This window comes from Heterodontus francisci, chromosome 12, assembly GCF_036365525.1.
Source record: "Heterodontus francisci isolate sHetFra1 chromosome 12, sHetFra1.hap1, whole genome shotgun sequence".
NCBI lineage: Eukaryota > Metazoa > Chordata > Chondrichthyes > Heterodontiformes > Heterodontidae > Heterodontus > Heterodontus francisci.
The window spans coordinates 92,771,459-92,795,210 of record NC_090382.1 but is presented as its reverse complement, the minus strand read 5'-3'; the positions used below and the strand labels follow the sequence as shown (position 1 = coordinate 92,795,210).

The 23,752-nt window shown below is 42.8% G+C and overlaps 1 protein-coding gene across 3 annotated transcripts in view; it reads left to right on the top strand.

Annotated features, from left to right (window-relative positions):
* The window catches only part of wwc1 (WW and C2 domain containing 1), a 171,429-nt gene that overhangs the window by 130,425 nt on the left and 17,252 nt on the right, over window positions 1-23,752 (top strand). For all 3 annotated transcript variants that reach the window (XR_010976111.1, XM_068043868.1, XM_068043869.1), the window contains exons 20-21: window positions 435-527; window positions 11,977-12,207. Coding sequence is in view for 2 of the 3 variants with exons in the window: in XM_068043868.1 (XP_067899969.1) it covers window positions 435-527; window positions 11,977-12,207 (324 nt within the window). In the remaining variant the exon portion in view is untranslated. The remainder of the gene's footprint in view (window positions 1-434; window positions 528-11,976; window positions 12,208-23,752) is intronic.

The window sequence follows — 23,752 nt, the reverse complement described above, 5'->3', positions numbered from 1 at the left end:
CAATAGCAATAATCTTTAAATATGTTAGATAATACATTTTTGGGGGATCAAGATTATCTTTTTCTTAAACTGTTAGTTTGCGCTCAATCAGCACATTGCAAAACATCAGCAATTCAATCCAAATTTTAAAAATTGCAGTATATAGTTTACACAAAAGTGATTAGAGAGAGAGTGAGGATAAGGTTGAGGAAGGAGGTTCCAGAGAGTAGGGCTATTATTGCTGTTTTGAGAGAAAAGAGCAGTATATTTTCGATATTTTAATATACTGAGCATGGTTTGGTGCTTTAGAATTCTATGCATACATCAAGTATGAGTTTCCCTGGAGTTTACTGTGCTGTGACAGCTCTGTTGTGCAGAAATGCAGTAGGTGTCACGTGAGCAATTTCTTTGCCGAATGTTGCTCATAATCAAATCACAATTATTTTTTTTTCCAGTTAAATCGAAGTGACAGTGACAGCTCAACATTATCCAAGAGGTCTCCCTTTGTTCGAAATGCCACGGAACGGCGCAGTTTGCGAATGAAAATGGTAAGGAATGAAACAGTGCATTTTCAATATGGAAGAAAACTGTTGCCAGTTTTATATTATGTCAACATACACTTTAAAAAAAAAATCTAAACTCTTTTTAGCTTTAAAATCAATGCAATACACATAAAGATTTGCATTTTCAGTTTCAACAACATGTATTCATGCAATAAAAACAGAAAATGCTGAGAATACTCAGCAGATTTGGCAGCATCTATAGAGAGAGAAACAGAGTTAATGTTGCAGGTTGATGATCTTTCATCGACCTGCAACGTTAAATCTGTTTCTCTCTCTGTAGATGCTGCCAGATCTGCTGAGTATTTTGAGCATTTTCTGTTTATATTTCAGATTTCCAGCATCTGCAGTATTTTGCTTTTTTATTTATACAATCCATTTAACAGAGAAAAATAGTCAAAAGTATTTCACAGAGGAAGGGAGGAACAGATAAACCTTTTGGAGGATAATCAGAGGTGGCTGAAGGCTTGGTGGAAGAGAAATTTTTCAGGTTTTTTTTTTAAGAGACATTTTTAAGGAAAGAGAGCTTTGAGAGTATGGCCAAGCAGAAGACTTGCCACAATGATGAAGGGCAGAATCAGAGGGCAGGATGGGACACAAGACTGAAAAGAATGAGTAGAGTGAAGCTGTGGGTGGATTTGCAATGGACATGAAATGAAGGTGAGAGTTTTAATTTTATACTTGGAGTTCGTAGAGGGTGGTGATCATGTGACTAGGGAGAAGGGCATTGGAGATATCGAGTCTAGAGATGACAATCATGTGGATAAGTGTTTCAGAAGTATTGGGAGTGATTTGGGGATAGAGGTGAACGATGGTATGAAGATGGAAATAAGCAGTATTTGTGATGGATGAGATAAGGGGCTTGAAATCCTTCTCTGGATTTCACAGGATGCTGAGATTCCTCACAGTCTGCTAAAAGTAGAGAGGATGTTTCCACTGGCAGGTGAAGCTAGGACAAGAGGGCATAGCCTCAAGATTAGAGGGAGCAGATTTAGGACTGAATTAAGAAGGAACTTCTTCATCCAGAGGGTTGTTAATCTATGGAATTCCTTGCCCAGTGAAGTAGTTGACGCTTCTTCAGTAAACGTTTTTAAAGCTAAGGTAGATATCTTTTTGAACAATAAAGGAATTAAGGGATACGGTGAGAGCGCGGGTAAGTGGATTTGAGTCCACGAAAAGATCAGCCATGATCTTATTGAATGGCGGAGCAGGCTCGAGGGGCCGGACGGCCTACTCCTGCTCCTAGTTGTTATGATCTTATGATTAATAGACTAGTCCAAAACTATTCTTCACACCTGTTTCAAGTAATTCTATCTGAAACAATGGATATTCTTGGTACACTGTGTTGACAGATCCGTGTCCAACTGTAGAACTTTTGTGTATCATCCAGATCGGCAGGGTAAGATACAGCTAAGTTATAAACAAGTCGTATTATGTTGCCTTAATGTTATTCTTAAGCACCTCATTTGTTGGATTTACAATATATTAACAATGTAAATGTAATAGCATAGGAACATGTGCGCTGACAGAGCATTTTCAGTGTACTGAGCCTCTGCACTAGAGATTTAAAGTGCTGTGCTGCCACACTGGATATGGGTTTTCAGTTCCAAGTCGCAGTTCATCTACTATAATTGCAAAAAAACAGAAGATGTTCTTTGTAGCTGATTTTTTAGAGAGGTATTGATAGTGACGATGACAAAAATAATGTGTTTGTTTAGTTTTGGTTTAATGGCTGTTCATATAAATTCAGTCACCATGCACAAACAGTTTAAAAACGCAATTGCAATTCGGATCCCTGTACCAAATTCAGTTCAGCACAATGTTGCAATTAATTATAGACTGGAGGGGCGAATAATTCAGACAGCAATAATGTGTGATTGGTTCAATTTGTATGTGACTGACTTTCAAACAAAAATGGTGAAATATTTTAAATCTGCCCCCCGCACCCCCCCCACCCCCACCCCCTCCTGATGCTGGATCCCTTGTTCAGGTACTAAGTGCCTTTTAACGAGGGGCCCCCACCCCCCCCCAATCCCAGAGCCGGGAAGCAGCCCGCATGGTTTTTCCTGCCATGTTTCCCATGCGCGACAGGCTCCCCTGTCGCTTGGCTAATTGCGGCAGTGGCAGGATAATGCCCTTACTTGCCCACTTAAGGGTCTCAATTTGCAGCAGGGTGGGAAGGCCGTTGACAGGCCTGTCTGCCCCAGACCTAATTTCGATGAGACAGGAAGATGTCGGGGTCCCCATCCGCCACCATCGCGCCCAATTTATATGCTTTCCTCACCTCCAAACCCACTGTGGGGGAGAGCATAAAATTACCCCCAAAGAGAGGGAAAGTAAGATTGGGTTAAGAGATAGAAGGAAAAAAAGAGACCAAAGATAACAGTAAAATATTTAAAATCAAAAATTTAAATGTTACTTTTTGAAATCTCAATGAGACTCCCCACCTGTAATAGTTATTTTTCAATACCAGATATGTTAAGTGGCAGTAATAAAAACTTAACACAGCGTTAAATGAGTACTAACGTTTCGTCCATTTCAGTATAACATTCCGTGCTGAGTTTGGTCCGTATCTACCTCGCATGTACCACACCTTCACGCCATTCAGTACATTTCAGTGGTGAGGCAGACAGCAAGATGCCGTTTTCACATAACTAACGGCAGAGTGGCACATCTTAGACAGCAGCTTTTGAATTTCTGCATGCCTGCCCTTGTTTGATGTTGCTGTAGCATTTGCGCAGAAATAACAGTGAGTGCCATTAGCCATTATTTTGACAGAAAATTTTGATAGAAAACAGCTTCCGCTGTTTGCGCTTGATCGCTGCCTGGGCATGTCAACATTGTTCGAACTGGCAGGCACCTTCGTGGATGCTTCTTCATTTTGGGCAGTCTCGGGCAAGAGATTCCCACAAATCAGTGGAGATGTCACATTTTTTCAGGGAAGCTTTAAGGACATCCTTGTAGCGTTTCCTCTGCTCTCCTGGTAACCTCTTGCCGTGACGGAGTTCGGAGTAGAAATCTTGTTTTGGGAGTCTGGTGTCAGGCATGCGGACGATGTGGCCAGCCCAATGTAACTGACTAGCCACAACCAGTGTCTCGATACTGGGGGTGTTAGCCTGAGAGAGGACACTGATATTGGAGCGCCTGTCCTGCCACTGAATTTGCAGGATCTTGCGGAGGCACCGCTGGTGATATATCTCCAGGGCTTTGAGATGTCTGCTGTACAGTGTCCATGATTCCGACACATACAGGAAGATAGGTAACTCTGCGGCTCTGTAGACCATGAGCTTGGTGCCAGATTTGAGGTCTTTGCCGTCAAACACTCTTTTCCTCAGACGACCGAAGGCTGCATTGGCACAGTGGAGGCGATGCTGAGTTTCATGGTCAGTGTCTGCCCTTGCTGAGAGGAGGCTCCCAAGGTATGAGAAGTGATCCACATTGTCCAGTGGTTTGCTGTGGATCTTGGATTGGGTCAGTGGCAGATCCGTTGGCAAGGATTATAGCTTGCATGTCGTCGTGCAGCAGGCGGAGGATGGTGACAAATTTCTCCGGGCAGCCAAATTTGTGGAGAATGTTCCATAATCCTTCCCATTTGATAGAATCGAAGGTCTTTGTGAGGTCAAAGAAGGCCATGTATAACGTTTTCTGCTGCTCCCAACATTTTTCTTGGAGTTGTCTTGCTGTGAAGATCATGTCCACTGTGCCTTTTGACGGACAGAATCTGTATTGTGATTGCGGTACGAGCTCTTCAACCACGGGGAGGAGGCGGTTGAGAAGGACTTCCCTTTGGTGGACAACAAGGATAATCCCTGTAGTTACCGCAGTCTTTTTATGTCCTCTTCACAACTTACTTTCCTACCTATCTTTGTGTCATCAGTAAATTTAGCAACCAAACATTCGGTCCTTTCATCCAAGTCGTTGATATAAATTTTAAATAGTTGAGGTCCCAGCACTGATCCCTGTGGCACACCAGTCGTCACATCTTGTCAACCTGAAAATGACCCATTTATGCTTACTCTTTGTTTCCTGTTAGCTAACCAATCCTCTATCCATGCTAATATGTTACCCCCAACACCATGAGCTCTTATTTTGCTTAGTAATCTTCGATACGGCACCGTGTCAAATACCTTCTGGAAATCTAAGTATAGCACATCCACTGGTTCCCCTTTATCCGCATTGTTTATTACTTCCTCAAAAAACTCCAATAAATTGGTCAAGCGTTTTTTTTTAATTCATTCATGGGATGTGGGCGACGCTGGTCAGGCCAGCATTTATTGCCCATCGTCCTCACCAATCTGCCTGCTGCAGATGCTTCTGTCCATGACTGTATTGGTAGGAGTGACCACCGCACAGTCCTTGTGGAGACGAAGTCCCGCCTTCACATTGAGGACACCCTCCGTCGTGTTGTGTGGCACTACCACCGTGCTAAATGAGATAGATTTTGAACCAATCTAGCAACGCAAAACTGGACATCCATGAGGTGCTGTGGGCCATCAGCAGCAGCAGAATTGTACTCAACGACAATCTGTAACCTCATGGCCCGGCATATTCCCCACTCTACTGTTATCATCAAGCCAGGAGACTAACCCTGGTTCAATGAAGAGTGCAGGAGGGCATGCCAGGAGCAGCACCAGGCATACCTCAAAATGAAGTGTCAACCTGGTGAAGCTACAACACAGGACTACTTGCATGCCAAACTGCATAAGCAGCATGCGATAGATAGAGCTAAGCGATCCCATAACCAACGGATCAGAACCAATGGATCAGATCCAAGCTCTGCACTCCTGCCACATCCAGCCGTGAATGGTGGTGGACAATTAAACAACTAACTGGAGGAAACAAAAACAAGAAATGCTGGATTCACTCAGCAGGTCTGGCAGCATCTGTGGAAAGAGAAGCAGAGTTAACGTTTCGGGTCAGTGACCCTTCTTCGGAACTGACAAATATTAGAAAAGTCACAGATTATAAACAAGTGAGGTGGGGGTTGGGCAAGAGATAACAAAGGAGAAGGTGCAGATTGGACCAGGCCACATAGCTGACCAAAAGGTCACGGAGCAAAGGCAAACAATATGTTAATGGTGTGTTGAAAGACAAAGCATTAGTACAGATTAGGTGTGAATATACTGAATATTGAACATCAGCAAGTGCAAACCTGAAGAAAAACAACCTGAAAAAAACAGTGGGTAAGCAAACTGAACAAACTAAGATGAAATGAAATAAATGCAAAAAAAAGATTGTAAAAAATGTAAAAAGGAATGCAAAAAAAAGGAAGAAAAAATAACTAAAAATGACTAAAAATGAAAGTAAAGTGGGGGGCTGTCATGCTCTGAAATTATTGAACTCAATGTTCAGTCCGGCAGGCTGTAGTGTGCCTAATCGGTAGATGAGATGCTGTTCCTCGAGCTTGCGTTGATGTTCACTGGAACACTGCAGCAATCCCAGGACAGAGATGTGAGCATGAGAGCAGGGGGGATTGTTGAAATGGCAAGCAACCGGAAGCTCAGGGTCCTGCTTGCGGACTAAGCGGAGATGTTCCGCAAAGCGGTCACCCAGTCTGCGCTTGGTCTCCCCAATGTAGAGGAGACCACACTGTGAGCAGCGAATACAGTATACTACATTGAAAGAAGTACAGGTAAATCGCTGCTTCACCTGAAAGGAGTGTTTGGGGCCTGGGATAGTGAGGAGAGAGGAGGTAAATGGGCAGGTATTACACCTCCTGCGATTGCAAGGGAAGGTGCCCTGGGACGGGGACGAGGTGGTGCGGGTTATGGAGGAGTGGACCAGGGTGTCGCGGAGGGAACGATCCCTTCGGAATGCTGACAGGGGAAGGGTGGGGAAGATGCGACTGGTAGTGGCATCACGCTGGAGGTGGCGAAAATGGCGGAGGATGATCCTTTGGATATGGAGGCTGGTGGGATGAAAAGTGAGGACAAGGGGAACCCTGTCACGGTTCTGGGAGGGAGGGGAAGCGGTGAGGGTAGAGGTGCGGGGAATGGGTCGGACACGGTTGAGGGCCCTGTCAACTACAGTGGGGGGAAATCCTCGGTTGAGGAAAAAGGAGGTCATATCAGAAGCACCGTCATGGAAGGTAGCATCATCAGAGCAGATGCGTCGGAGACGGAGAAACTGGGAGAATGGAATGGAGTCCTTACAGGAGGTAGGGTGTGAAGAAGTGTAGTCGAGGTAGCTGTGGGAGTCAGTGGGCTTATAGTGTACCATCTATAAGATGCACTGCAGCAACGCACCAAGGCTCCTTAGACAGCACCTTCCAAACCCGCGATCTCTGCTAACTGGAAGGACAAGGGCAGCAGATACGTGACTATTAGGAAGGACAGGAAGCTCGGAAAAGATAGAGGGGTAGCTCTGTTAATTAAGGATGCCGTTGGTACAATAGAGAGAGATGTCCTTAGTTCTGGAAATCAACTGTAGAATTAGTTTGGGTAGCGATGAGAAATAGTAAAGGTAAGAAGTCACTTGTGGGAGTGTTTTTTTTATTCATTCATGGGATGTGGGCGTCACTGGCTAGGCCAGCATTTATTGCCCATCCCTAATTGCCCTTGAGAAGGTGGTGGTGAGCTGTTTTCTTGAACCACTACCTGCAAGTTCCCCTCCAGGTCACACACCATCCTTACTTGGAACTATAATCGCCATTTCTTCACTGTCGCTGGGTCAAAATCCTGGAACTCCCTTCCTAACAGCACTGTTGGTGTATCTGCCTGACATGGACTGCAGCGGTTCAAGAAAACAGCTCACCACCACCTTCTCAAGGGCAATTAGGGATGGGCAATAAATGCTGGCCTAGCCAGTGACGCCCACATCCCATGAATGAATAAAAAAAACACTCCCACAAGTGACTTCTTACCTTTACTATTTCTCATCGCTACCCAAACTAATTCTACAGTTGATTTCCAGAACTAAGGACATCTCTCTCTAATGTACCAACGGCATCCTTAATTAACAGAGCTACCCCTCTATCTTTTCCGAGCTTCCTGTCCTTCCTAATAGTCACGTACCCTTGAATATTCAGGTCCCAGTCTTTGTCATCTTGTAGTCATGTCTTTGTAATGGCTATCAGATCATACGTATCATATGTATTACTATTTGCGCTGTTAATCCATCTGCTTTGTTAGGAATGCTACGTGCATTCAGATACAGAGTCTTTAGTTCTGTCTTTTTACTATTTTTGTAACCTCTAGTCTTATCTGCTGGTGCATTCTTAGGTTTGGACACTCTGTCCCTTCCTGCCACCCTCTGATCATCATTTCCCTTATTGCTACCTGCTCTCTTGCCTTCCCTTATTGCTACCTGCTCTCTTGCCTTGCCATCTCTACTTAATTTATCACATCTTCTCAATCCTGATGCCTTGTCCGCACTATTTAGTTTAAAGACCTCTCTACTGCCCGCCAGGACACTGGTCCCAGCACCGTTCAGGTGAAGACCATCCCAACGGTACGGCTCCCACTTTCCCCAATACTGCTGCCAGTGTGCCATGAATCGAAACCCATTTCTCCTACACCAATCTTTGAGCCACACATTTAACTCTCTAATCTTATTTGCCCTATGCCAGTTTGCTCGTGGCTCAGGTAATAATCCAGAGATTATTACCTTTGAGGTTATGCTTTTTAATTTGGACCCTAGTTGCTCATACTCCCTCAGCAGAAACTCTTTCCTAGCTCTACTTCTGTTGTTGGTACCTACATGGACCACGACCACTGGATCCTCCCACTCCAAGTTCCTCTCTAGCCCAGAGCAGATGTCCCAAACCCTGACACCAGGCAGGCAACACAGCCATCTGGATTCTCGCTCGGCTGCAGAGAACTGTATCTAACCCCCTGACTATGCTATCGCCTACTACCACTACATTCCTGTTAACTACCCCCGCTTGAATGGCTTCCTGTACAATGGTGCCATGATCAGTTCGCTCATCCGCCTTGCACCTTCCACGCTTTCATCCATACAGATTGCAAGAATCTCGAAACTGTTAGATAATTGCAAAGACAGAGGCTCCTCCACTTCTCCATTCTGGTTCCCAAACCTGCTTCACTCGCAGTCACACCCTCCTGTCCCTGACCATGGACCAAATCAGAAGGCCCTATCCCCATCCCTGATGTGTCACAGTGTCTGCAGCTCGGACTCCAGTTCAGTCACTGAGCTGAAGTTCCTGCAGCGGCAGACACTTACTGCAAATGTGTTTATCCTGGATCACACTGGAATCCAGCAGCTCGCACATCATGCAGTCGCAACACATCACCTGCCATTTTTATTGTATGATAATTTTTTACTTAACTTATAATTAATAAACCCTACTACCCCCCCCCCCCCCAAATCAGCTTTATTACCACTAGTAAACTTTACTAATACTAATAAAACATTACAATTACTCATAAATTATCTTGAGTTTTGAAAGATAAATGATCAAAATAGGAAAATATTCACCAACCACTTACCTGTCTTCCTATGACATCACTTTTTATTTTTTCTCTGAATGTGGTGCGCTCACAGACTGAGCCCCAGCTAGCTGTTTTGAAGCTCTCAGAACTCTGCTCAAAGCAGCAATACTCAACAGCCAATCATCTTACGACTTTCTGCTGTTTTTAGACAGTCTTTTTCTCTCCCGATGTGCTCTGTTGCTCTCGGACTTCCTGCACTGTTTTTAAACATTCTCTCTCTCCCGATTTACAATTTTAAAGGGGCACAGGAACAGAGAAACCTGCGGGGTTTTGATGTGTTTGGATAAGTGGAGAAGGCTATTACAAAGGTATACGCAATCCTTGGTTTTATAAATGGATGTATAGAGTACAAAGCAAGGAGCTTATGCTAAACTGTTATAAAGCACTGGTTTAGGCCTCAGCTGGAGTATTGCATCCAATTCTAGGCACCACACCTTAGGTAGGCCTTAATAAAGAGGGTGCAGAAGAAATTTTACTAGAATGGTACAAGGAACAAGGGACTGCAGTTACATGGAGAGACTAGAGAAACTGGGGTGGCTATTCTTAGAGCAGAAAAGGTTATGGGGAGATTTGATAGAGGTGTTTAAAATAATGAAGGGTTTTAATAGAGTAAATAAGGAGAAGCTGTTTCCAATGGCAGGGGTTTAGTAACCAAAGAACACAGATTTAAGGTAATTGGAAAAAGAGTTGTGAGGAGGATGCAGAGAGGCTTCAGGGTGATTTGGACAAGTTGAGTGAGTGGGCTAATGCATGGCGGATGCAGTATAATGTGGATAAATGTGAGGTTATCCACTTTGGTAGCAGAAACAGGAAGGCAGATTATTATCTGAACGGCTATAAACTGAGAGAGGGGAATATGCAGCGAGACCTGGGTGTTCTCGTACACCAGTCGCTGAAGGTAAGCATGTAGGTGCAACAGGCAGTAAAAAAGGCAAATGGTATGTTGGACTTCATAGCGAGAGGATTCGAGTACAGGAGCAGGGATGTCTTGCTGCAATTATACAGGACCTTGGTGAGTCTACACCTGGAATATTGTGTGCAGTTTTGGTCTCATTATCTGAGGAAGGATGTTCTTGCTATAGAGGGAGTGCAGCTAAGGTTTAGCAGACTGATTCATGGGATGGTGGGACTGACGTATGAGGAGAGATTGAGTCGGTTAGGATTATATTCGCTGGAGTTCAGAAGAGTGAGGGGGGATCTCATAGAAACCTATAAAATTCTAACAGGACTTGACAGGGTAGATGCAGAAAGGATGTTCCTGATGGTGGGGGAGTCTTGAACCATGATCATAATGAATGGCAGAGCAGGCTCGAAGGGCTGAATGGCCTACTCCTCCTATTTTCTATGTTTTTATGAACCAGAGGCGATGTGAGGGGAAAAAACTATGCAGCATGTTATAATCTGAAATGCACTGCCTGAAAAGGTGGTAGATGCAGATTTATTAATAACTTTCAAAAGGGAATTAGATAAATACTTGAAAAGGAAACATTTGCAGGATTGAGGAAAGGGCAGGGAAGTGGTACTAACTGGATAGCTCTTTAAAAGAGCTGGCATGGGCACAATGGTGGCCTCCTTCTGTGCTGTATCATTCTATATGATTCAATGATCTCTATTGTGTCCACTGAAAGTTATGTAGGACTATGTCTTTGGTATCTATACACTGTTACGATCAGGTGAGGAGAGGTCGAAGGTTTCCCCTCTTTTTCCCTCCTCGTTTGACCACAACAGGTTTATTTCGGTTTGAAGTGGATATGCTTGCTAATTCAGTGAGTGTTTAACTGTTTATGCGCCGTGTCATAAAAAGAGCTACTCGGACAAGTTTTCTCGAGTTTAACAAAGAAAAAGGTTAGCTTTAATGTACTTAAACCGATCCAAGTAAAATAATAAAGTACGCTCCAACTTTCACACACACACAAATAGGTTACAGAATGGGGAAGGATAGATTGGTTGATTTCGAGTCCAGAAATTTTAAAGGAGACTGTGGAGGTTGGTGACTTGACTGGCTTCAGGCTGAATTTGGTGTTCATGTGACTTTCCTTTGGGTGGTCCTGAGGCTTCCAGTGTGAAGATGTAGAAGTCTGATTCGGTGGTTCTCCGAGAGATAGCAATGCGGCTGATTTTCCTTCAAGGGGGGGTCTCTGTCGGTTCTTTCCAGAACCTTCTCAAACCCTCTAGCTCCACCCTCAGGCTTAACTAATTAAGCACAGCCAACATCAATCGGTGAACAGACTAACACAATCATACACAGATCAATTAAACCTTTCAGCACTGCACTCTGCAGAAGGCGATATGCTTTAGTGGTCATAGTCAGCAGGTAGAATTCGAAATTAGCAAGGTTTGAGTGGTTTGTCTCCACCAGTTTAATATTCAGGTTTCCAGCTGGTGGATGAAAATATCATCATTCGACATAGCACGTTTTTGTGACAACACCTGTACAATATCACTGTTAATTATATGCTGGTTTATCTTTTGTATAATAAATTTTGCTTGATATTTTAATCTGAGAGTTTTGATGTGCTTCCAAAGGCTGGAGTGAGGTATTGTGGAGTAATAAGGTAAGTACAGTTAACCAAAAACAATTATCAGATAGGGTTTTACTGCTCATTTCCCAGGTTTGTTAATGACACTGTCAACACTATGGGGAGTTGAGACTCATTCATGAAAGTGATCTAGAATACAACAGCAAAAAGAATCCGGGGTAAAGCGGTTAGGAAAAAAAATGAAAAATATAACTGTGACACTTAATTGCTAAATAATATGAGCTAATTGCATAAAATACGAGTAATTTTACAGTTAGTCAATACCTTAAAGTCCTCAGTCTTTGGTCTGATGGAAACAAAGATTCGCATTCAATCATTGCTTGACAATGCAGAAAAGTGTTGTTGGGTCTGCTGGCTTCCAGTTTATAAGCACCTGTAAGCTGTTTGATCATATTTCCTCCTCAAAGGAATTCATTATGTAAAGGCAAACCTTGTTATCTTTTCCAGCCTTCAATCAGAAGAGTAGGATCAGAAAGGCTGATGCGAACCTCTTTGGATTTGGAGTTGGATCTACAGGCATCGAGGACCAGGCAAAACAGGCTAACTCAGGAACTGGATATCTTGAGGGACCTGACACAGCAAATTGATGAGGCCAAAGCCAGAGGAGAGACAGAACTCCCTCAGTGGGTGAAAGAGGATGAGAGGTTTCAGACCCTGCTGAAGCAAGTTGAAAAACAGGTAGTGTATTGACATTTATTACTTAATGTACAGTTGTGTAGAGTGATTAGGAGAGGGCGATGTCTAAGAACTTATGTACTGCATAATTCTCAATTCAAAATTAAATTTTGGGCCTTGTATTCACAAACTGCTGTTTGCAAACCTCTCATTGTTTAAAAAAAGAATTCCCTAAGTTCCTCCGACTTATGAATCAGGAGGAAACAGTATTTTGTGGAGATGAGGGCCAACTGCAATTGCTTTGCAAACTTGCCATGGTCAAATCTTTAGAAACCGAATCTTTTGAAGAAAACAAAACAAGGTAAGATTGTAAATGCATTAAAGTGAATACAGCTGAGATTTTTTTTTAAGCAAGGCATAGAAAAGGGTTACATTTTTCTAACAGAAAACATGCATTTGTGGGATTTGAATGCTTGATGAATAACTCTTCTATGTGTTCGTAAACATCAATTTCAACTGCATGTTTTCAAATTAGACATGTGAGATGGTGCCTAATTGTAACTTTACAGTATGTCGTTCTGTTTTGCTGTTTGTGTTTTGAATGTTGCGTATTTAGTACTTATTTGCTTTTGTGGAACCAGTTTTACATTTTTAAAAAATCGAATGGGCATTAAAACAAATGATTTTTTTTCGATTTCTTTGAAATATTGACAATGAGAGAAATGGATGTTTGACTGGGCAGAGTGGCTGTAGACAGAAGGTCATGTGATGAAACCTCCAGGAATAAGTCCAACCAGAGTGGGCAACCCTTATCCACAGTGATCGTATTCCTCCCCTCTTGTGTTCTCTTTTCCTGGTATATCTAACCTACATGTATGCAGCGAGCTAGAGGTGATTTCTAATTACTGTCAGTCCTTGGATTTCTGAACAGTTTCTTGCAGTGTGAGATGTTCCAAACACCTGGGGCAGAATTTTTGTCCCGAAATTTTGTGCTGCCGGCCGGCGTGCCAGTTTGCTTTCACCACCCGCTCCATGTCATTTCCCCGGAAGCAGGAGACGGGATGGAAGGGCTACCTGCCCGCACGCAGCAGGTAGCCAATTAAGATGAGTAAAAGGCCAATTAAGGCCACTTATCAGAGGCCGAATTGAATTTTCCAATTAGCCTGAGAGCTTCTGCGACATCAAGAACACACCAGTTGCTTGGAGGCAGGCAACCTGCCGTGAACTGGAGGTGGCCAGTGCTCCAGGCAGACTTTGAGGCCCTCCCTGCCTACCTGGCCACAGCTGCAGCCACAGGCCGCCCTCCACATGGTGGCCTGGCTGCTGTGGCCGTTTTAAAATTTAACATTTTTTAAAGTCGTTGAGAGGGCGCATCAGATGGAGGCAACAACAGGCTGCAGCTGTTTCCATGCTGGAGGTCCTCCTGTGGCTTCCAGCTTCAAGAGCCCACCCATCATCCTTATTTGGAAACTGAGCATACTCTCTGACCAATTCAGGGAAAATCACTGCTAGATGACTGTTCCACACACAGTGCAGGGTTGGGGCCTCCGTTTGGCCCCAACGTCAGGGTCCAGACCCAAAACCCCAAATCCCGCCCTTGATGTTATCAAGACTAAATTTCCTCAGCCTTTGGTTAAAAAAAACCTTTAAAATCTTCCTTTTTCTTGATTGATTGCCAAGATAATGATAATGATAACTAGATAATGAAGTCAGCGTGACTAAGGGAAAGAGTAGGCAGGGAGCAGATGATGAAAGCAAAGGGACTGGTGGTCTGAGGTTCATTTGTTTTAATGCAAGAAGTGTAGTAGGTAAGGCAGATGAACTTAGGGCTTGGATTAGTACCTGGGAGTATGATGTTATTGCTATTACTGAGACTTGGTTGAGGGAAGGGCATGATTGGCAACTAAATATCCCAGGATACCGATGCTTCAGGCAGGATAGAGAGGGAGGTAAAAGGGGTGGAGGAGTTGCATTACTGGTCAAAGAGGATATCACAGCTGTGCTGAAGGAAGGCACCATGGAGGACTCGAGCTGTGAGGCAATATGGGCAGAACTCAGAAATAGGAAGGGTGCGGTAACAATGTTGGGGCTGTACTACAGGCCTCCCAACAGCGAGCGTGAGATAGAGGTACAAATATGTAAACAGATTATGGAAAGATGTAGGAGCAACAGGGTGGTGGTGATAGGAGATTATAATTTTCACAACATTGACTGGGATTCACTTAGTGTTAGAGGTCTAGATGGAGCAGAATTTGTAAGGAGCATCCAGGAGAGTTTTCTAGAGCAGTATGTAAATAGTCCAACTTGGGAAGAGGCCATACTGGACCTGGTGTTGGGGAATGAGCCCGGCCAGGTGGTTGAAGTTTCAGTAGGGGACTACTTTGGGAATAGTGATCACAATTCCGTAAGTTTTAGAATACTCATGGACAAAGACGAGAGTGGTCCTAAAGGGACAGTGCTAAATTGGGGGAAGGCCAACTATGCCAAAATTCGGCAGGAGCTGGGGAATGTAGATTGGGAGCAGCTGTTTGAAGGTAAATCCACATGTGATATGTGGGAGGCTTTTAAAGAGAGGTTGATTAGCGTGCAGGAGAGACATGTTCCTGTGAAAATGAAGGATAGAAATGGCAAGATTAGGGAACCATGGATGACAGGTGAAATTGTGAGACTAACTAAGAGGAAAAAGGAAGCATACATAAGGTCTAGGCGGCTGAAGAAAGACGAAGCTTTGAAAGAATATCGGGATTGTAGGCGCAATCTGAAACGAGGAATTAAGAGGGCTAAAAGGGGTCATGAAATATCTTTAGCAACAGGGTTAAGGAAAATCCCAAAGCCTTTTATTCATATATAAGGAGCAAGAGGGTAACTAGAGAAAGGATTGGCCCACTCAAGGACAAAGGAGGAAAGTTATGCGTGGAGTCAGAGAAAATGGGTGAGATTCTAAACAAGTACTTTGCATCGGTATTCACCGAGGAGAGGGACATGACGGATGTTGAGGTTAGGGACAGATGTTTGATTACTCTAGGTCAAGTCGGCATAAGGAGGGAGGAAGTGTTGGGTATTCTAAAAGGCATTAAGGTGGACAAGTCCCCAGGTCCGGATGGGATCTATCCCAGGTTACTGAGGGAAGCGAGAGAGGAAATAGCTGGGGCCTTAACAGATATTTTTGCAGCATCCTTAAACACGGGTGAGGTCCCGGAGGACTGGAGAATTGCTAATGTTGTCCCCTTGTTTAAGAAGGGTAGCAAGGAAAATCCAGGTAATTATAGACCGGTGAGCCTGACGTCAGTGGTAGGGAAGCTGCTGGAGAAGATACTGAGGGATAGGATCCATTCCCATTTGGAAGAAAATGGGCTTATCAGTGATAGGCAACATGGTTTTGTGCAGGGAAGGTCATGTCTTACCAACTTAATAGAATTCTTTGAGGAAGTGACAAAGTTGATTGATGAGGGAAGGGCTGTAGATGTCATATACATGGACTTCAGTAAGGCGTTTGATAAGGTTCCCCATGGTAGGCTGATGGAGAAAGTGAAGTCGCATGGGGTCCAGGGTGTACTAGCTAGATGGATAAAGAACTGGCTGGGCAACAGGAGACAGAGAGTAGCAGTGGAAGGGAGTTTCTCAAAATGGAGACGTGTGATCAGTGGTGTTCCACAGGGATCCGTGCTGGGACCACTGTTGTTTGTGATATACATAAATGATTTGGAGGAAAGTATAGGTGGTCTGATTAGCAAGTTTGCAGACGACACTAAGATTGGTGGAGTAGCAGATAGTGAAGGGGACTGTCAGATAATACAGCAGAATATAGATAGATTGGAGAGTTGGGCAGAGAAATGGCAGATGGAGTTCAATCAGGGCAAATGCGAGGTGATGCATTTTGGAAGATCCAATTCAAGAATGAACTATACAGTAAATGGAAAAGTCCTGGGGAAAATTGAAATACAGAGAGATTTGGGTGTTCAGGTCCATTGTTCCCTGAAGGTGGCAACGCAGGTCAATAGAGTGGTCAAGAAGGCATACGGCATGCTTTCCTTCATCGGACGGGGTATTGAGTACAAGAGTTGGCAGGTCATGTTACAGTTGTATAGGACTTTGGTTCGGCCACATTTGGAATACTGCGTGCAGTTCTGGTCGCCACATTACCAAAAGGATGTGGATGCTTTGGAGAGGGTGCAGAGGAGGTTCACCAGGATGTTGCCTGGTATGGAGGGCGCTAGCTATGAAGAGAGGTTGAGTAGATTAGGATTATTTTCATTAGAAAGACGGAGGTTGAGGGGGGACCTGATTGAGGTGTACAAAATCATGAGAGGTATAGACAGGTTGGATAGCAAGAAGCTTTTTCCCAGAGTGGGGGATTCAATTACTAGGTGACACGAGTTCAAAGTGAAAGGGGAAATGTTTAGGGGGGATATGCGTGGAAAGTTCTTTACGCAGAGGGTGGTGGGTGCCTGGAACGCGTTGCCAGCGGAGGTGGTAGACGCGGGCATGATAGCGTCTTTTAAGATGTATCTAGACAGATACATGAATGGACAGGAAGTGAAGAGATACAGACCCTTAGAAAATAGGCGACAGGTTTAGATAGAGGATCTGGATCGGCGTAGGCTTGGAGGGCCGAAGGGCCTGTTCCTGTGCTGTAATTTTCTTTGTTCTTTGTAAGACCTCTCCTTTTGGGTCAGATCTTTTATACTTTTGTTACAAAATATTAAGACACCATTTCCCGCCTATTTGGTCAGTAGCCAATCAAGGTGATCCATGTTAAAAGGATTCACTTTTTAAACTCTTTTTCAATTTTTATGGATATCTGTCAGGAATTTGGTATGGCCACATCCCAGCTCGTTGATGATGATCAAGCCACTGGGCAGTTATTCATTTCCCTCTTTCTATCCCTGTACAAGCATGATATTCTTTGTCTCAGTTACAATTAATTCCCCTCAAGAACATCCTAACTATTCCTTATCTCTTTAGGCAGCATAGTCTATTCATTAAATAAATTCGTCAATTTGGTTGCCTTTAGCTCCAGCTATTATTTAGAGACCTTTGTGAATTGTTGTAAAAGTCATTTATGCTAAAGTTGATGTCTGAATTTCCCAGCAATCTTCACATTAATTCTGTTGGTTTTTCAAGAGTTGAATAACATTTTTAGAGCATCACCTTTTGCATCAACAAGTTCTTTTTTAGGTCACGTTTCCTATAACAGTAAACACTTTAGGATTTTTTTTTGGTCAGCTGGGTTGTTGTATTTTTCTATTGTGATTTTATTTTCCAATTCTACCTCTAGTGGCAGAGCCATGGTACGGCAGAAGCAAAATACTTGCAAGATGGCTTCGACATCAGTATTCTAACAATGTCAGCTTATATACTAGTGTTTGCTTAGCTTTATTTCATAGCAGATGAGAAGCCATAATTTTTGGTGTTATAAGCAATTTCAAAGGTTTAGTTTTTTGAAACTTTTCATTGCATATAATTCTGAAAGTTGTGCGGAACTCATTTCCATCACTAATCCAGATTTGTTGTAATTTTTGCATCCTATGTCATAGCTTACAGATAAAAAGTGAAACATTTGGTAATTTTACTTCATGGCATTTCTCTCATGTTGGCACGCCTCTTTGAGTTAATAATATATGCGCAGATGTCTTCATTTTGTAGTGGGAGTTGTGTATCAGCCCCCTGGTAGCAGCTGTTAAGTGGTCAAATGTATAAATTCTGAGATTAGACAACACTGTAGGAAAGGCAGCACAGGTCTCAATGGGGGATTTTAACTTCATGTAGATTGGGATAGGCAGATCAGCACACGCCAGAAAAGTAATGAGCATTGGGAGGATTTTAGAATACAGCAAAGGAGGACCAAGAAACCAATAAACCGATATAGAATATGAATGTAAATTAGCAAAAAACATAAAAATGGACTGTAAAAGCTTCTATAGGTATGTATAAAGGAAATGTTTGGCGAAGACAAATGTGGATTCATTACAGGCATAGTCAGGAGAATTTATAATGGGGAATAGAGAAATGGCAGAAAAGCTAAATGATTACTTTGTGTCTGTCTTCACTGACGAAGATACAAGAAATCTCCCAGAAATAGAGATCCAAGGGACGAGGGAGAATGGGGAATTGAAGGAAATTAGTATTAGTAAGAAGGGTGTATTGGAGAAATTAAAGGGGCTGAAGGTTGATAAGTCCCCAGGAGCTGATACTCTACATTCCAGAGTGTTGAAAGAGGTAGCAGTGGAGATAGTGGATGCAATGGTGATCATCTTCCAAAATTCTATAGATTCTGGAATGGTTCCTGCAGATTGGAAGGTAGCAAATGTCACCCCACTATTTAAGAAGGGAGGGAGAGAGAAAACAGGGAACTACAGACCTGTTAGCCTTCTATCAGTATTCGGGAAAATGTTAGAATCTATTCTAAAGGATGTGTTAAATGGACACTTGAATAATAATGAGCTGATTGGGCATGGTCAACATGGACTTATTAATGGGAAATCATGTTTGAAGAACCTGTTGGAGTTTTTTGAGGATGTTACTAACAGAATTGATAAAGGGGAGTCGGTGGACCTAGTATACTTGGATTTTCAGAAGGCTTTTGATAAAGTCCCCCACAGGAGGTTGGTTCGCAAAATTAAAGCACATGAGATTGGAGGTAATATACTGGCATGGATTAAGAATTGGAAAATAGGCAGAAAGCAGAGAGTAGGATAAACAGGTCATTCTCGCGTTGGCTGGCTGTGACTGGTGGAGTACTGCAAAGATCAGTACTTGGGCTCCAGCTGTTCAAAATGTCTATCAATGATTTGGATGTGGGGACCAAGTGAAATATTTCCAAGTTTGCAGATGTCACAAAACTAGGTGGGAATGTGTGGTGAGGAAGATGCAAAGTGGTTTCAAGGGGATTTGGACAGACTTAATGAGTGGGCAAGAACGTGGCAAATGGAATATAATGTGGTAAAATGTGAGGTTATCCACTTTGGTAGGAGGAACAGGCGTGCAGAGTATTTCTTAAATGTTAAGAGATTAGAAAGTGTAGATGTACAAAGGGACCTGGGTGTCCTCGTCAATAAGTCATATCATGCAAGTGCAGCAAGCAATTACGAAGGCTAATGGTAGGTAGCCTTTATTGCAAGAAGATTTGAATACAGGAATAGTGAAGTCATCCTTGAATTGTATAGAACCTGGAGTACTGTGTGCAGTCTTGGTTCCCTTTCCTTAGGAAGGATATTATTGCCACAGAGGGAGTGCAATGAATGTTCACCAGACTTGTTCCCGGGATGGCGGGACTGTCCTATGAAGAGGGATTGGGGAAACTGGGCCTGTATTCTCTAGCGTTTCGAAGAATGAGAGGTGATCTCATTGAAACCTACAAAGGGATAGACAGGGTAGATGCAACTAAGATGTTTCCCCTGGTTGAGGAGTCTAAAACCAGGGGGCTTAATTTCAAAATAAGGGGGGAAACCACTTAGGACCAAGATGAGGAGAAATTGCTTTATTCAGAAGGCTGTGAATCTTTGGAATTCTCTACCCCAGAGGGCTGTGGAAGCTCAGTCATTGAGTATGTTTGAAGTAGAGATTGACAGCTTTCTAAATACCAATGACATAAGGGGATGTGGGGTTAGTGTGGGAAAGAGGCATTAAAGTGGATTGTATTGAATGGCGGCTCATGCTCGATGGGCTGTTCCTATGTTCCTAATTATTAGAGTCTGTAATTAAGGCGGCAAAGTGGCGCAGTGGTTAGCACCGCAGCCTCACAGCTCCAGCGACCCGGGTTCGCTTCTGGGTACTGTCTGTGCGGAGTTTGCAAGTTCTCCCTGTGACCGCGTGGGTTTCCGCCAGGTGCTCCAGTTTCCTCCCACAGCCAAAGACTTGCAGGTTGATAGGTAAATTGGCCATTGTAAATTGCCCCTAGTGTAGGTAGGTGGTAGGAGAATTGAGGGAAGGTGGGGATGTGATAGGGAATATGGGATTAATGTCGGATACGTTTAAATGGGTGGTTGATGGTCGGCACAGACTCGGTGGGCCGAAGGGCCTGTTTCAGTGCTGTATCTCTCTATAACTCTCTATAGGATAACTGAATATCTTGAAAATTTTCAGCTGATCAGAGAGAGCCAGCATGGATTTGTAAAGGGTGGTTCATGCCTGAGGATTCTGATTGAATTTTTTTAGAGGTGATTAAAGTCGTGGACAAGGAAATGTCTATGGATGTTACTTATATGGACTTCCAGAAAGCATTTGATAAAGCCCCTCATAAGAGACTGTTAGCTAAGGTTGAAGCACATAGAATTGAAAGAAAATTATTGTCCTGGTTCGGAAATTGGCTGAGCGGTAGGATACAGGGAATAGGGTTAATGGACAGGTACTCCAGTCTCTAGTGCGGCCTCAGATATTCATCGTATTTATTTATGGCTTAGATGGTGGGATAGAAAACCACATATCGACGTTTGCCTTTGCATTGTAAGCAGTGTAACTGGAATAATAAAAATTACAGAGGTATTAATAGATTAAGCAAATGCACAAAACTGTGGCAAATTGATTTCAAGTAGGAAGATGTGAGGTCATCCACTTTGTTAAAAAGCTCGAAACAATGGAGGCCCAAAGTGACTTGGGGCTGCATTTATATGCCTCATTAAAATGTAATGCACAAGTACAGAAAATAATCAAAAAGGCTAAAAGAGTGCTGACCTGTATATTGAGAGAACTAGAATATAAGGGGTATTAGTTATGCTTTAGCTAAGCAAAGCCCTAGTTAGACCACACCTGGAATACTGTGAGCAGTTCTGGGCACAGCATCTTAGGAAGGATCTATTGACCTTGGAGAAAGTGCAGTGTAGATTTACTGCAATGATACCTGGACTCCACGGGTTAAATTATGAGGCGAGATTACACAAACAATGATTGTATTCCTTGGAATTTGGAAGGTTACAAGGTGATTGCATTAAATTTTTCAGGATATTACAGTAGGAGTAGACAGAGGGAAATTGGTTCTGCTAGTTGAATTTAGGTCTTGGGAACACAGTCTAAAAATTAAGAGTCAGGCTTTTCAGGAGTGAAGTTAGGAAACTTTTCTACCCACAAAGGGTGATAGAAGTTTAGAACACTCTCCCACAAACACTAGTTGATGCTAGATCAGTTGTTAATTTTAAATCTAATATTGATAGGTTTGTGTGATATGGGGCAAAGGCCCATTTGATATTAGCAGAGAGTTCTGTTCTCTGACGACTTCAGAAAAAGGTAAGCAGAATTATAAAATAAGAGGTCATTCTGATTAACATATGGATGGCATCAGTGGATTACAATTTGAAGTCTGTGTTCAAGGAGGTCCAAGACGTGTAAATATTTTGGGATGCTTGAGTGGCAGAGCACCTGAGATGGCTGGGATGAGAAAGGTATCAGAGTACTGGAAAACGTTGAGGTATCGCTGTGCTCATGAGGGCTGGAGATATGATATGTTGAGGTGACTGGAGTAGCATCACAAGGGAGGTCCTGAGTGTGGGAGTATCACAGTTAACTGGAACCCTGAGAGAACTTTTCAGGGTGTGGTTATGCCACCTGGAAGAACTCCAGAAAGAGATTCTTCAGCCTGGGAGAATTTAGGGTGGCAGGATCTGAGGGGGGAGGTCATTGGTGGTGCGGTAGTTTTGGGTGGTCGAGAACCTGAGCAATGTTGGTGGGAGGGGGCTGTACTGGAGAAACAGAGCCATCACCAAGTCTGTTTGTAAGCTTTCAAATGCAGCCCATCAATAGTAATGAATCATTATGTTTCAAAGGCTGCTGGTTTAGAGCCTGGACTTTTTTCAAAATGTAATGCTTTTCAGGATAGAAAATAAATTAGCTGATGCCTGCCAAGCAACACTTGCTGGGAGAATGTGGGTAGGGGGAGTTGTCTTGTGCCTGGGAGTATTCAACGGAACCAAACTAAATGATATGTGGACTGGAGCCAGCCACGGCATAGTTGGGGGTCATGCTGTGAGCCAAGGTTCTGCTGCCAAGCTAACAGTTATTTTACTTCTACTTATAGTGCAGCTCCATTTGCTAAGTAAGTTTTATCTCTCGTTCTCACATTCCATACCACCGCCCATGGATTCTTGAAATTTAATCACACATTCTAAGGTAGATGCAAGATAGCAACTTTGGCACTATGTTCCATCTGAAACAAGGTACTGAATACTTAAGAGTAAAAAAAATGCAAAAGGAAAACAACTGACGATCATGCAATTAATCTGGAAAGAAGCTAGCAACAATCTAATGCTGCAGCAGGTCCATTTTTTGTATTAAAAGTATTTAGCAATAGAAACTGGAACCTCCCACAGAGGGCCAACACTGAGATCATGCATGAATTCGGTCCCAAGATCCAGCTGAAGGATTGAAGCTCCAAGAACAAAGCAGGTAACGAATTAGGATAAAAAGTAAAAACTGCAAAAGATGGAAACCTGAAATGATTATAGTAAAAGCTGGAAATATGCAGCAGATCAATCAGTATCACAGGAGAAAACAGTATGCTAAGGATGCAAAGCTAAACTATTCATGTCTCTTCTCCCCGCTGATTACTGATTTACATTATGTTTCCAGTTTTTCTGTTTTTGTTTTAGCTTATGTAGCAGGTGTGAGGAAAGGGGAAACTTGTGTAGTTGAAGATTGTTGGAGGGATTTGAGGATGTGATTGCTAAATTTATGGTTTATGTTCAGGAATATATTTTTTATGTTTTATTATGTGAACAAATTATCTTTAGAGGTATACAATAGAGTGGATGGGGAACTCTGATTTTCTTTGTAGGATTTAATTATTTACTTTTTTAGTGATTGCGAATTGTTTTTACGATATAAAGATTTTAATGATGGTTTTTGATGGCTTTTTAGTGAATGGAGCATTTGACTAAGCATATTTTGTGTCCTATGCCCATGTCAGACACTTTCACTACATCCCAGGGAAAAGTCATACACTCTTCATACTCTGCTTATACTTTGGATATGTGCCAGACACAAACATTTTAGTTAGGTAGAAATATTTGACAGAAGTTTGCTTGTGAGGGTGCAAAATTGAACATTAAGGCATTATTCAGGAGAAACCTATGTTCCTTTTATATTTTAAGAACACTAACCATGAGGTATTTTATATTCAGAAATATTTATTTCTCAAATATGTTGACGTTTAGTGATTAATTGACCAAAATGTTTCATACACATAATAGTTTGGATTTTCCAATCAGTGGCGCACAAACACTGCTAGCCATTCATTACACTTGCACTTGCCCGCAGACTTTCTGTGGAAGTCTGTTCTGGAATTTGAAGTTATTACAAATCCAAAATGGTTCAGCGTCCTCTACAGGGGATTTGGGACCTGTGTGAACAGGGCAAGCAACAGTGTATCTCCTTAACCAATCAGATTAACGAAGCCTTACTGAAACACGCAGGATGGAATCTTACCAGCTTAAAAGTTTTTCTGCTATTGGCATCAAAAGTGGGACCCGACCCAACTGGGGTGGGCTGGCCACACAGTGTCGCAAACTTACAGGAGGTGGCTAATTAAGATAAGATTCTGCATGCAGTCTCTGAACCAGGGAGTGTAAGTTAAGAATAGTTAATGCAATGCCAAATTATGTACAGAAGCAAAATAGGG